We start from the raw sequence: 15,510 nt of genomic DNA, 5'->3' as shown, positions 1-15,510 counted from the left end.
TGGTAAGGCAGCAGAAATCCAGTCTGAAAGCTCTGCCCATGAGGCTGGGGGTTCAATCCCAGCAGTCGGTTCAAGGTTGAATGAGTACCCAGCTTGCTGGGGGGTAAACGGTAGTGACTGGGGAAGGCACTGGCAAACCACCCCGTATTGAGTCTGCCATGAAAATGCCAGAGGGTGTCACCCCAAGGGTCAGACATGACCCAGTGCTTGCACAGGGAATACCTTTACCTTTTTAGGGCTGCCAATTCTGAGTTGGGAAATACGTGGAGATTTTGAGGGTCGAGCTGGGAGTGGGCTGAATTAGGGGGTGAGTAGGGATCTCAGTGGAGTGTAATGCTATGGCGTCTGCCCTCCAAAGCAGCCATTTTCTCCAGGGGAACTGATCTCGGTCAACTGGAGATGAGCTGTAAGACTGGGACCTGGTGACTGGCATCCCTTTATAGGAAGAACAAAAACATTCCAGTCAGGAAATGTGAGGGGATTCTACAGGGATGCATAAAAACCTGGAAAAATTCCAAAATTGTTTATCAGGCTTGCCTCACAATTCCTTGCAGGCCCTCCGTTTAGCAGCAGCAACTTTTTAAAAATGGGCTGCTGAAGAAACAAACAGGGCCATCGATTTGTCTTGTGTTTGGTGAAGGGAATTGGTAGAAAATAGATCACAGGTGCCTCAGCAGGTTCCTTTATCCTTATTTGCTGCTTGGCAAAGAGCAGCGTTTCAAGTATATATTAATACCAACCAAAGTAGGGAAAAGGTAAATGCCTGTATACAGAAGACCCGAGCTTCTAAAAAGAAAACATCGTAATACATCAAGAAACACCAGGCAATTATACTGGCGAAATAAATAACAGGGCACCTTTAAAGTGGGAAAGTGTGCTGTTGGGCTAGTCAAATGGTTTGGCTCCACTCCACAAGCACTTTAATGGCTACCACTAAAGAACCAACTTACAAGCACTGCCACAGCAATTCCCACCTTGTTGACTGCTTTTGTTTTTACAGTCTTGTGTAAACAGAAATACGGAATCCGGATTAAAAAATAATTTGGGATCCACGGGAAATAAGAATTTGAACAGCTGGCCATTTATTAGCTAATAAATAACATGGTGTGGTACTAATTGTACAGCAGCAAAGGCCCCAAGTGAAGCTGCATCAATAAATGATAAGGCAAACCGGCTTTGAGGCCCTATAATGAAAACCTTCTTGCATAACACTTAAGTGAGCGGCAAAGATTATGGCTAAGACTTTTGCTAGAAGCACCGAATCCTGTTCTGTGCTAAGCAATCATTGGAGGAGTGGATTCTTCGAGGGGGGAGTGCTTTAAAAACATGCTCCTCCTCCAAGCCCTTACCAGAAATATTAAGTGGAACAGATTCATTAATTTGTTTATTTATTTATTTGATTGATTGCCCACCACTATCAAACAGGTTGTCTCACGGCAGGTTATAGCACAAAATAACTTCCCACAGCATAAAAACATTAAAACCATAACGTAGTCCGACGGTGAGAATAAGTAAATAAGTAAAAATCTAACCTCATCCCCTCACCCCAGCGCCTCAAGGACAGATTCCTAGGGTATTGATTATCATAAATATATCTGTTCTTAAATATATTCTCAAGTATAGAGAGACCTCTAGGTCTTTTTTACCTCAACCAAAGACTTGGCGGAAGAGCTCCATCTTACAGGCCCAGCTGAGCTGTGAAAGCTTCTACAGGGCCCCCAGGTCTTCTGGGAACTCATTCCACCAGGACCTGTCCCAGTGTCCAACCCGATCAAACTATGCCGCTTTGTCTGAATTTAGAGAGAGAAAAAAAATCTATCCCAAGGCTATTACAGATGTTACTAAAATCATTACAGAATAAATGAAGTAAAAGGTCTTTCGTTCTTGTTTGTTTATTCTCGTAAAGGATCCAAACAGAACGGTTTCTAGATATGTCCCGTTTTCAAATAGAAATTTTCCTCAATGGTTGTCCTAAACATAAATGCTCAAAATTAATATCTTACAAAATTGAAAGCAATTATACACATACAAGTAAACCCATACTCTACCTCACCTTTGAATGTAAATATCATGAATATCCAAATTGTGAAATTCAACCTAAAAGGGATATAATCCTACAATCATTAAATGTTCAAACAAGAACAAAGAACCTTTTACTTCATTTATTCTGTAATAATTTTAGTCACATCCATAGTAGCCTTGGGATAGGTTCCCCCCCCCTTCTCTTATTGTATTCACTACAAACCATCCCACTTGTCAATATTTGCTTGAGTTTATTACCTAGGAATTCCCCCCTCCCCCCGACTAGCCTTCCTATCTGATTCAACATTTATTCCACAGACTTCTCTAGATGTGGGACAGTACATTTTTGGCCGCCTCATATCAGTGATTCTCAGACTGTAATGTGCTAGGGCACATTGATTAGTGCATCACAAATGAAGCTGCAGCATGACTGGAAATGTTACGCCACCATGTGGGATGCATTCCCTGCTCTGGGTGCTTTGAAGCAGCAACGCTCCAAAGGCTTCCATTTCTCTGTTGATATATCATCAGTGCCATGAAAACTGGATCAGAACCACAGAACGTAATGTATTCCGGTTTCATGCCTAGAAGCCTTGTGTGGATTGATATGAGGATTCTCTAATGCAGCTGACACGTGAAGGAAGGTATCAGAAGCATCACTGGCACCTAGAGAACCTGACCTCAGTTTCAGACCTGATTCTGGACTGACTGGGCAGAGAGGATGGGGAGAACGCAAGTTAAAGTATTAATTGGGATGTTCTGCAGTTTTAGGGGGGAAATACCCATACTTTGGCCACCTCATGAGAAGGAAGGACTCCCTGGAGAGGAGCCTAATGCTGGGAGCGATTGAGGGCAAAAGAAGAAGGGGACGACAGAGAATGAGGTGGCTGGATGGAGACACTGAAGCAGCCGGTGTGAGCTTAAATGGACTCCGGGGAATGGTAGAGGACAGGAAGGCCTGGAGGATCATTGTCCATGGGGTCGTGATGGGTCGGACACGACTTTGCAACTAACAACAACAACAACAACAACAACCCATGTATTAAAAGAGATGCATCCCTTTCACAGATATTAGGACGTGGTTTGGTAAGGCATTGAGTAACCTGGTTAGTATTTCTCAGACATTTCCAATAAGGAGGGACTTCCTCTGGCATATGTTGAGTACATTGATTCTGATTTGGGAATGCTGAATGTACAAATGAGAAATGAATGTGCAAGAGATTTGCTTACATCCCATTCCAACTACAGCATGCAAAAAGTCAATCTGCAAAAGACTTCTAGGCATGAAATTGGTATTCACTAAGCTCTGTGTTTCTTATACCCAGATAAGGACATGAGAATAAACTCCTGTATTCATGCTTTGCCTCTGTTCCAACCTTGCCTTGATGTAGGCTGCAGTCCAAAATAAGAACCTCTGCCCTTTGCCAAATGAGGTAAGAGCTGGTTCCAGGGATCACATATCAAATTACTGTTCAAACATTTTTAGGGATTAACTTTGGATTTTGTCATTCAGTATATTGCTGGACAAGTGCCACCAAATGAAAACAAAGGGCAAGTATTACAATGACATGTTTTGGTTTCTCTGCTACCTTAGATCATCATGACCATACGTTTAACTACAAAGAATTTATTTAGAATGAATAGGAATAGAGAGGAAGAAATGCCTGAGATTTTAGTCTCCTACAATGACAAGGAATCTGCAACTATAGTAACTTGCTTGTGCTTATTAGGAAGCCTTACAGAAGACTTTGTTATTTGCAAACATCAGGAATTTCCCCCAGAATATTAAATATTAGGGGCAAAGCCCGTTGCATCCAGGAATGCAACAGGCGCTAGGCCGTTGGAGTGTGAGCATGTAGTGTAGTGGTGCTTTTTGCATGATTGCAAATGTTAGCAGGGACATTTTGTGCTGATTGTGGTGGCATGACTGTGATCTAGGGTGTGTGTAGCCAAATCATTGTCTTACAAAACTTGAAAACCTAGTTCCCCCCAAAATCTCACTGTATACTTTCCTGTAAATCCCTTTTTATGTGAACTCCCAGGCTAACTGCACTTGAAATTCTGGGTCACTTATGCCTTTTATTTCATAGGAACTTCATCGCAAAAACTTATTTTTATTTATCAGGCCAGGCTTTAACCCCTACATCTCTTGTTTAGTTGCTTGTTTACCATTTACAGATACAGGGTCTAAGTCAGGGGTAGTCAAACTGCAGCCCTCCAGATGTCCATGGACTACAATTCCCAGAAGCCCCTGCCAGCATTCGCTGGCAGGGGTTTCTGGGAATTGTAGTCCATGGACATCTGGAGGGCCGCAGTTTGACTACCCCTGGTCTAAGTATTCCTTATTCAGATATTCCTGCAGTTGCTGGACTCACAGGACCATTGCTGATCTGTCTGTCTATTTGTGCAAAAAAATAATATCTGTTGCTTGTAAAGGTTGGCTAGAGCCCACAGCCCAGGCTGGACCCAACTGTGCCACTCCACCACAACCTCAGCCTGCTAGACTCTAACATTGTCTCGACTATCCAATTGGTATACCTGTCTGTTTGCACCAAAAAAACCCCCAAAACTGTTCTTGGTAAGGGCATATTAGAGCCCACAGCCCAAATGGGTCATACCAGCGCAACTCCATCCCAGCCTCAGCCTGCAAGCCTCTAGCATTGTCTCTACTATACTACTGTCTCTACTCTACAATTTGTTTGCACCAACCCCCCCCCCCAAAAAAAAAACCAAGCTGTTCCTATTAGGGGCTTGCTAGAGCCCACAGCCCAAATGGGTCACACTAGTGACACTCCACCCCAGCCTCAGCCTGCAAGCCTCTAGCATTGTCTCTACTATTGCTGCTTATCTGTAGACTGTAAAGATCTGTGTTCCAGGCAAACATTGCTATTTCAAAGGATGGACTCTGAGGCACTGTAATGTTTTGAGGCCCCACCTCCTTTCCTCAAGGAATTTTTCCAACCCGGGCTAGCTAACCTCCAGGTGGGGCCTGGCGATCTCCTGGAATTAGAGTTCATCTCTAGATTGTAATTATAAACTCTATAGCCAGTAATTGCTCTCAGAATCACATCCCTTCCCTCATTCAGTGGCTGATAGGGGCTTCTTTCACACCAGGCATGAAAGGGTGTGTGTGTGTGGAATCCTGAGCAATGTGGGGGATATTCCACCAACAGGAGGCTTCGGAACCTTCAGCATTCTGTCAGAGTATATGATCAGGGATGTGACAGCCTACCTGATTGGCCCTTCCTTGGATGGGCAGCCAATCAGGTAGGTGGTGAGTTGGTCAAAAACTCCTTCTACAACCTCAACCGCATTTTATATATGTTACAGATACGAAAGTGAAACTTTATCTTTGAGAATACCATCATGTTGCAAAGCATGTACAAAAGCCAACAGTGGTTCTGTTTGCAAGTACTCTTTAATGTGATTAGCACACAAAGGTCTTCAGGGTTTTCTTTGCAATGATTGGTTTTGTGACCTTTTTCTAGGGAATATCTTTAAACCGCCCGTGGCGCCGCGGGCGCCACGGACTAAATAAATGGTTAAGGGGCCTTGAGGTGGGCTTTGTCCGTGATGAGGAAGGGTCCGGATTGGATCCTTCCTCACGACAGACAATTGGAGGGACCAATTGGCAGGCGCAAAGCGCCTGCCAATTGGTCCCTCCGATTCCCAGCCCCAGCAACTGCGAGCCGCGTGCAGCGCAGCTCGCAGTTGCTCCCGGCCTGACGCGGTGAGAGGCGCGAAGCGCCTCTCGCCGCGTCAGGCCGCCGCCGGAGGGAGCCCCCGGCAGTTGCGCGAAGCGCGGCTGCCGGGGGCTCCCTGCCTGGCGGCCTGACGTGGCAAGAGGCGCGAAGCGCCTCTCGCCGCGTCAGGCCACCGCCGCCGCAAGAACGCCGACCAAGCCAGCCACCGCCCATCAGACCGCCGCCGCTGAAACACTGACGCCGAGGAAAGACACCCACCCACAGTAAGTGCCTAGCGCCCGCTGCATTTAGCTGCAGCGGGCTTGATTACTAGTCTAGATTATAAGTCATTTGCTAACTGTGGACTCTCCAAGGAATCCTGGGAATTGTAGTTTGGTAAGAGGGCTAAAATCCTATTAGAGATTCCTAGCCTTTCTCATCGAGAGCCAGCTTGGTGTAGTTGTTAGGAGTGTGGACTTCTAATCTAGCAAGCCCGGTTTAATTTCCCGCTCCCCCACATGCAGCCAGCTGGGTGACCTTGGGCTCACCACAGCACTGATAAAGCTGTTCTGACCTAGCAGTGATATCAAGGCTCTCTCAGCCTCACCCCCCTCACAGGGTGTCTGTTGTGGGGAGAGGAAAGGGAAGGTGACCGTAATCCACTTTGAGACTCCTTCGGGTAGAGAAAAGCGGCATATAAGAATCAACTCTTCTTCTTCTGAAGGACAATGCCCAGTGCTCCCTGGGAGAGGGCATGATTACTTGTCAGGTATATACAGTGGGTTTACTCCTAGGAATGTATTTATTGGCTTGCTCTGTAAGTGTGGAATAGGTAGGGACATAAATGCCTCTACTGTACATTGCTGTTTCTGGGACATCTATGTAAAAAATAGCACTGGACCACAAAGGTTATGTATAAACCGGTTTATCTATGTAGCACATGTAGCATGTGCTACAATCCCTTCACTTCCAGAGGCCCCACACAGTGCCTTCTCCACCATGGATCAGGGCCATCAGGCCCATAACTTCTCTCCTCCCCCATTTCCCGTCTTTAAGGACACTCAGAGTGACACCCCTTTCTATTGTTGGGGGGGGGGGTCTCCTCTCCCAGTCTGGCTGCTCCCAATGCAGTTGTACTCTGCTAGGGCCCATGAAACCTTAAACTGGTTCTGGTGTTGCAGTCCTCACAAATCCTTATACCCACTCCTGTGCATAAGGGCTATGAAATTTATTAATGTTGTACCTGTTTGTTTAGTTTCAGGCTCCATTTTTGGACAAAATCAATTTAGGACCTTGGCTCTGTGCTGTTTGCCATCAGAAATTGTGACTTTTGCTGAGATTGCAATGATATAGCACTAAGTGATTGTTGTGGATTCCATGAGGAACCACAAGTAGCTATAAACAAGTTATCTAAAACATGTCTAATGGATTTTTACACTACAGATAAAGACCCATCTCAACCAAATGGCCCCAATAATGTTTGGTTCAAACTGATAATATGGGAAGAGAGAAGCATGGATTACTAGATATTTTTTGTCTCATTTTTTTTATTAATAGAATTTTTATTTTTCAACTTTTTGGTCTCATTTTGTGAGAAAATCTGTGGATTCAGCTAAAGGAGTCCAGAACCTGATGTGTCAAACAGAATATCCCATTGGGTAGCTAAGTTAAGATAAGCAGCTGCTGAGATGCCATGAGAACCAGATTGCACAGGACTGGGTTTCGTAAAGAGAACAGACTCCGCCCCCAAACCATTTACACGTACAATCAGTTCTTCCATCACGAAAATATGCTCAGTTCTCCACAATCATTCCGCAATGAGAAATAACTGTCCATGTTTAATACGCATCATGTGTTTTCACCCTGTTTTGTTCCTTCGACCAGATGATACCAGTCCCCAGGTAGGACCTGGGGATCTCCCAGTTTCACAGCTCATCTCCAGGAAACAGAGATCAGTTTCCCTGGAGAAAATGGCTGCTTTGGAGGGTGGGCTTCAGAACATTTTACTCCACTGAGGTACTTCACTGCCCCAAATCCCATCCACTCATGACTCCACCCCCAAAGAGTCCAGGTATTTCCCAACCCAGAGCTGGCAACCCTACCAGATGCTCTCATCATCCAGAAAATTACATTTTACTTCAGAGATCAGCCTCCATGACGGTACAATCATCTCACATTGACACCCATGGAAAAGTTTGTGTTCAGCTATAGAAGGCATAAATCATACAGAGGACCAAAGAAGAATATTTGGCTAAAGTCTGTCATGGGCAGTTGCTTATGAAAACAGGAGTTAATGAGTCAAGCCATTCCACTCTGAAAATGCACTATTAACTGTAATTTTTATAGGGACCCGAATCAGAAAAAAAACAACACATACACACAGGAAAAAACACTCCTTTTCACACAATGCCTCTTTGCCCTTCCTAAGGGCACTTTCTCATTGTACATGTTGCCATGGTTATAAGAAGGGAGTGTGGCAGATCCTTGATAGTCATAATTGCTGCGTATTTCTACACAAAAACTCAAGGTTTCTTCATCCAGAATCTACAAAGCTTTTTTTTTTCTGACCTCATAAACATGAACGTAAATTATTTGACACAAGTTAACTTAGCATCGTGATGGATGAAACAGAAAGAGGAGACAATCTTAACTGAATGACAGATTGATCCCTCCTTCTCTGCTGCCGCAAGAAAAACCTAGCTGCTTTGCCACGAAGCTATAATTTCTACAAGGGATCGTATTTTCTGGAATTTTTAATTTTGAAAAAAATCACATTTCAACAGCTCATATAGAACAGGAGCTTTAAAAAGCTTTTTAAAAGTCTCTCAAGCCCTTGCCCTGCTTCTCATGCTATCAAAGGCACAGTCTGTTCCTCCGAATAAAGAGTGCCGAGCTAAGATTTAAATTCATTCCAAGCCTGGGGTGGTGGCACTCAGAAATGCAGCAATTTTGTTTTTCACCCTGGCGAGGGTGCTTATTTCTCATTACAAAGTTGGAACTTTCTCCATTCATAGCACCTTCCCCTTGGCAGCAACCAAAAAGTTGTAACATACAACAGTGAGACTGTTGGCTGGCATGAGCTATAGCGGGGGAGGGCACCTTTTTGGGCCCAAGTGCCAAATGAAACACAATGTCTACCTGTGAAGGTGTTTGCGTGCCGACAAACAAAAGCTAAGAAATGAGTGTTCTGCCAGACTCGGAAGGAGGAGCACCATGGCGGCAACTTCTGCCCATTAGAGAGGCTGCTGGCAACTTCCCTAGCCAGCCTGCATAGTACAACTGCAAACGCTCAGGTAAGACTCCGGGTAGTTACTGGATAGGGGGGAAGAACGAACTTCAGTTGATGACATCACAGTCCTAGGTCCTGAAAAAATGTCCAGGTCTGGCCTGATCCGGCTCAACTATACTCCTGCTTATTGGATGGCGCAAAGGTGCTGCCTTGCCAAGCAGAACAGTCTGCTGTATCAAACTCGGTTTTGGGAGATCCAAGCTCAAATCCCCATTCGGCCATGTAAGCACGATGGGTGATCTTGGCTCAGTCCTACATCCTCAGCCTAACCTCCCACACCCGCGCAGGGCTGTTGCAAGGACAAAATGGAGGCGAGGAGAATGGCTACCAAATCGTTTCCTAGCACAATCCAAGGGCTGATTCTGATCTTTAAATATATAAGAAGCCTGTTGCTCAGAAGGCAGCCAGTTTTTTAATGAACCCGAACAACAAGTAAGATCTTCTACACAAGCTCTGCTCTGTGGGCTTCTACTATCAGAATTAGAGTGGATGGAGAACAGAAAAAGGATGTTCTTGGTTGTGGTGGCCTCAGCTTGCAGTAACCTCCAGGTATTCAGGCTTCACAAACCTTATTGAACCTGAGGTGAAACATTCCTATTTCCACAGTCTTTTAGCTGGTTCCATTGTTTTTGTTTCTTATTTTAGTCATTGCTTTTTTTGCTCCTGTTCCAGTTTCAATGCAGCTGCTACTTTTGAATTTACTATTTACTTTGCTAGTTTTAATGATTTCATGGCACTGGACTTTTAATGATAATCTTTTGTAGTTCTGCAGTAGAAATTTGGAGCTTGATGTTCTACTGTCCTTATTTTATATATAGTAAAACCAGAAATTAACCTGGGAGTCCATTTTAATAGTCTGCTTGAACCCTCTATGATCTATGCTTATGCCCATGCCAGTCAGGAGGGATAGAAGCTATAGAACGGGGGTGGCCAAACTGTGGATCTTTCAGATGTCCATGGACTACAATGGGATGTCCATGGACTACAATGAGAATTGTAGTCTATGGACATCTGGAGAGCCACAGTTTGGTCATTCCTTCTATAGAACATGTGCTTTTACATTGTAGCTTCTACCAAGACATTTGAACTCAATATATGGCACCAATATTGAACAGACTTCAAGGCAGAACAAATAGCTACACACACACACACATTTTAGTTTAATTTTACTGGCCAGTAGTCTTGAATAACAATCAAGCTTCTTTTATTTCATATTAATTTGTAATATGATAAGCTGATCTTTGGTAATAAAGAACTAGGTCTTTGCTGTCATTTTTTAGTATTTTCATTGTTTCGATAGAAAGCTGCCGTGGGAGTTTTTGCATCAAGATTGTAGGACAGAAATGCCTTATTAAGTGATCCATGGACAACATAAGTAGTGGATGAAACTGGGTACTGGCCAGGCCCAGAGAAGTGCCATAAAAATGCAGGGCTTAACACTGATCATTGCCAATCTCTTCCTTGATAGTGTACACATACAGGCTTATGAACGTCCTTTCATGTTCGTGGCTTCACATGAGGCATGGCTGTATAAATATATTAAATAAGAGTTGCTACCTGGATATATTAGTGTCCACCCCGCTGGAAGCCCTAGTGTCTGGGTTTTTTTGAGGCTGGATTTAGTTATGCAGTGTTACAGGAAAAGACTTTATGTTCATGTCTCTGACATCCAGGGCAATAGCTTCCCTTTTTTGTTAGGTGTGTGTTGGAGGTTTGCTTTTCCAGGTGGAATTTCAAAGCAAAAACATGGACACTAATGATTTCATTATATCCAACATTAATAGTATAATGCTATCTCTACTCCCAAATATCTGTGTAATTATCATGACCTATTTCACAGTGCCATCGTAAGAACACTTTCTTGGAAGTAAGCTTTACTGAATAATCTTGACTGGATCCTCATATCCCAACTAAATGTCACATGGTCTTTGAGTTCACTGTGGGATGCCTCCACCATTTTAGGGATGAAATTCTCTTTGTTTACAAAAGCCATGGAGGCCCCGTTCTGATCAGGACCATGATGCAGGGGGAGAAGGGGTCCTGTTGCCCCTCACATTATTTTCAAGAGTCCAAACTCCCAGAATTTGTGTGTATGTGTGTGTGGGGGGGAGCAGGTATCCCTCCTGTCCCCATGTTATGGTTCTGACCAGGAATGGGCCCCTATCGCTTTTGCAAACAAAAGTATTTTCATCCCTCAAATGGCACAGGTATCCCCATGGTGAACTCAGGGACATTGTCATATCTAGTTGGGCTCTCAGTAGACCTAGGCTGATTCTGCACTTACTTTGTTTATTCCATTGCAAACCCTGCTGAATTCAGATCTATTTGAACTCAGGTCTTTCTCTATCCCCTACCACATTAAAACAGAAAAGTGTTTTGCATGTGATTAGAAAAGCTCAGGAGAGGGGGAACCAAGCCCAGCAGGAGCCTCCTCCATACAAGCCTTTCTTGAAGCGGGGGTGGGGGGGTGGGGGGGAGGGTTGGAGACATCAGAGGAGGAGGAATAAATCCAAGAGGCAAATCTCTGCTGAGAGAAGTTAGGGCTTCCCCTTTAAGGGAAGCCTTGTAACCTGGGAACAAGAAAGCCTTTGAACGGACATCTTGGCCAATCAGGGATTTTCTACAACGTTAGAGGCTGGCAGCAAGTTATTTTGGGGAAAGCAAGCAGCTGCACCTTTACTCATGCCGATTTTTCCAATATCAAGGGTAATATCCACTCCAGGATATAGCAGGGGAAAGGTAAGTCACACTAGATCAATCATGTTTGTTGCAGACGGAAAGTTTAAATCGCCCAAAAGTAAAATGGAAATTGCATTCAGTGCAGACGGCAGGGACTGGATCGACCTGAGACTGGAATATAAGCTCCGTGCAGGTTCAGCCCTAGTTATGATTGCTCTCTTAAGAACATAAGAAGAGCCCTGCAGGCTCAGGTCCATCTAGTCCAGCATCCTGCCTCACACTGCAGCCAACCAGTTACTCTGGAGAGCCAACAACAGGACATAGAGGCTGAGGCCTTCCCCTGATGATGCTTCCTGGCACAGATGTTCAGAAGTTTACTACTACTACTACTACTACTACTACTACTACTACTACTACTGGTAGTGGTAGTGGTAGTGGTAGTAGTAGTAGTAGTAGTAGTAGTAGTAGTAGTAGTAGTAGTGGTAGTACACTACTCCCCACCAAGCAGGCTCTAGGCAGCTTACTATCTCTGAATGTGGAGCTTAAGCAGTTCGGTCACCCTCAGAATTATAAGAGCAAATTAAGGTACTAGTATGGCAAGAGGAAATGTAGGATAAAACAGGGTAGGAAATGTGAGTAAAATTTGGGGCAGTACCACTAGGGATAGAAAAGGCCCCTATTTTTAAATATATATATATATATGCCCCCCCCCCTAAAATGAGGTATTCTTTAAACATTCTTTATAATGCCCCAAATCCAGCCCTGTAGTACTTTTCAAACTGTGGTTCAAGACCCTAGAGTGGCTTGTTACTGTCTCATTAGGCCAGAGGGAAGAGGTTGAGCTAAGAGAGGTATAGTCTCACAAGCCCCACAGTTAGCTCTGGATGACTGTTCTTTGTACCTACAAATACCTTTGAAAGGCTTTTAATGGGGCTGGAGGGGTACAGGGCGAATCATTTTCAAGTGAGACAGTTTGAAGGAATGCATGGGGCAAGGACAGAGAAAAGCGCTGTAGTGAAAGCTTATTTCCAAATGTCTGCCGAGTTACCCACTTGAGAGGCAAGAGTTGAGATAGTCTGCTAAAGTGATTCCAGATGGACCAATATTAATATCTTGCTTTCCCTGATGAATGGGAAGGTATGACCCAGATAGAAAGCCGCTAAAATTGCAGGCGCCATGGAGGCTTCGCCCAGTGCCTTACCGCACGGATACTTTATCCTTACCTCGGCAACTGTAACTCTGATGAGACGCTCTAACCTGCTGCAGTAAGCGTTCCAGGGCTTCAATCTGTCCCCTGTGCCTAGGCACTCTGCCATCATAGTCTTTCCAGTCTGTTGAACAAAAGAAATAAACAGAATGAAATGTAGCAGAGGAAAGAGAGACACATTGAGGTTTCTTTGCTCCTGATGTTTCTTGGCTGCAGAGAGAATTGGCCAATCTGCCTGTTTTCAGATTTGTCCTTGAGATGAATACTATGAAGAGCTGTTTCCCTTGCAAGTTGCTACTGCTGTTACTATAATTCCATCCCTTTAATACATTTATTTATTCAAGTAGTGTTAACTGGTAAGGATTAGGGTGTATAATATCCTGCTCTTCATAACAATAGTGGGTGTAGCACAAAGAGTGCAAAAATATGGAAGGCCTCACTTGACATCTCAGCTCCGTTATGAACCTACTAGGATGCCTTCGGTGCTTAAACAGATAAGTTGAAGATCTCTTGTTCCATACAAGGCAAATTGTAGGTTTGTGCAACCTCAATTAGCTCTGGGATCATGCAGGGAGAAGTGGTTAAACCCCCTTGTTCTTCAATCAGTTTCACTATTTGAACCCCAACTTCCTGCTTTGCCCTTAACATTTTAAGAGAGACATGTACTTTAAAAACATTCATTCCCCCACCCCTTAAAATGTTGCATAAGCCTGCAACTTGTGTCTTATGGCTAGAACTAGACATATCTTCTTAGCGTGGTTTGCCTGATCGTTTAAACAAGACATTGCATTCTTAAATTCTCCTCTGTAGTATGCTGAGAAATCTAAGGCAGAAACAGCACCTGCAGTGGCTGTCTCCCAAGAACTTCTTGCAGCAACAACTTCCTTAAGGAGGTTCCTGGGTCTAAGAGTATAAGCCAGTTTGAAAGGCAGTGTGGTGTAGGGATTACAATGTAGGATCAGGGTTCCAATTTCTACTTATTGACGAAGCACTGATCTTGGGCTAGTCACTCCTCAGACTAAACCAGGGGTAGTCAACCCATGGTCCTCCAGATGTCCATGGACGACAATTCCCATGAGCCCCTGCCAGCATTTGCTGGCAGGGGCTCATGGGAATTGTAGTCCATGAATATCTGGAGGACCACAGGTTGACTACCCCTGGACTTAAACTACCTCTTGTGAGGATCAAGAAGAGAGAGGAGGCAAGAATAATTCAGCTCCTTAGAAGAAAGGGGAAATCCAATCCAATGTGAGAAATAAATCACTAAAGGGAGATGGGGGGGGGGCAGATCCCTAGGGAACTTTTAGTTGGTTGTGTCAATTAGGTTAGGGGTGGTTCTTGAGGGTGGGGTGGGATGGGAGGGGATGGGATGGGATTGTTAGCACAGGCAGAGTAGGTTGGGACTAGTTAGATAGTGGGATGGCTGGTTTCCGAGGAGGGAGCATTCCGGGGGATGGGGAGTTTAGTGGAGGGCCCCAATCAGGGTCGGGGATCCCAGCAATTACTGGCCAAGGGACATATTGCCATGGGAGGAGGTTGGACAAGAGAAGGGCAGGGGGATATGGTTATGCTCACTGCCCTTCTAACTTCCATCCCAGCCACAGAAATGTGATGGTGGAAGCTAGGGTGGAAAACTGGTCTTGGGCAGAAACAGCAGATTCTCTCTCCCCCCCCCCCTGTATGGGAATGATAATAACCCCGGGTTAACTGAGAGGATTGTTACCACATGTGAAAATCTTAGAGAAAGCGATTATATCAAATGGAGGAAAGAAGCACTATGGTTGCCAAGTTTCCATTTCTCAAATGTTTCCGTGTACTAAATTTTGGGGGTTTGTTTTGCCTCAGCATCCCCTAAAATATCTTAGTTGCTTCCTTGAGAATGATCACTGCTAGAATAGGCACACTTGACCACACTGAAGCCTAAAAAGGTTTTGAATTCAGAAAAGGCAGTCCAGTACCTATCTTCTCTTCTTCAACAATGGGCCATCTAAATTTCATAATAATCCACATTTTCCTAATCCCTGCCAGCCAAGGGCATTAAATGGTGGGGACAGTGTGATTGTGCCAAGGGATGAGACAAGGTGATCTATATATGATCCCCCCACCCCAGTTTGTTTCATAATACTTATTTCTACACTATTTAATCACATATGAGGAGATAAATCACTCCATGGCTGCTTGTTTTTAGCATGTTGCTTCTGAAGTATACATTGTTGGCAATAAGAGGTTAGGCGAATGGATAAGATAACCACTTGCTGTGACAAGACACTAACTTAAATGTTCACAGGATCACTACAGTAAACCCTAAGCAGTCAAATATATCATTTGTAAAACCCATAAATCTCAGGGATGCCAAGAATGCTTTTATTTCCTTTGTCAGTCCCAATGCTTGGCCCTCATCTGCTCAGCGAGCTTTCAGTGAGCCTGCCGTCTCGCCGGGACGGAGATATGGGGCACAGCATTGAACTGGATACTCTCCTTTCTCCTAAACCGGACCCAGAGAGTGGCGGTGGGGGATGAGTTGTCGGGCCCAGCTCGGCTCCCATGTGGGGTCCTGCAGGGCTCAGTTCCCTCCCCTATGCTTTTTAACATCTTTATGAGCCCTCTGGCCCAACTGCTACGGAGTTACA

At 44.5% G+C, this 15,510-nt stretch overlaps 1 protein-coding gene across 4 annotated transcripts in view; it reads right to left on the bottom strand.

Annotated features, from left to right (window-relative positions):
* Nucleotides 1-15,510, bottom strand: part of ANKFN1 (ankyrin repeat and fibronectin type III domain containing 1) — a 247,727-nt gene that overhangs the window by 68,419 nt on the left and 163,798 nt on the right. For all 4 annotated transcript variants that reach the window (XM_077328704.1, XM_077328707.1, XM_077328705.1 and 1 more), the window contains one exon: nucleotides 12,897-13,004. In XM_077328704.1, coding sequence (XP_077184819.1) covers nucleotides 12,897-13,004 — 108 coding nt within the window. The remainder of the gene's footprint in view (nucleotides 1-12,896; nucleotides 13,005-15,510) is intronic.

Source organism: Paroedura picta, chromosome 3 (assembly GCF_049243985.1).
Source record: "Paroedura picta isolate Pp20150507F chromosome 3, Ppicta_v3.0, whole genome shotgun sequence".
In the NCBI taxonomy this organism is placed as follows: domain Eukaryota; kingdom Metazoa; phylum Chordata; class Lepidosauria; order Squamata; family Gekkonidae; genus Paroedura; species Paroedura picta.
Note: the sequence above shows the minus strand (reverse complement) of the source record. Positions and strands in the feature narration are given on the sequence as shown.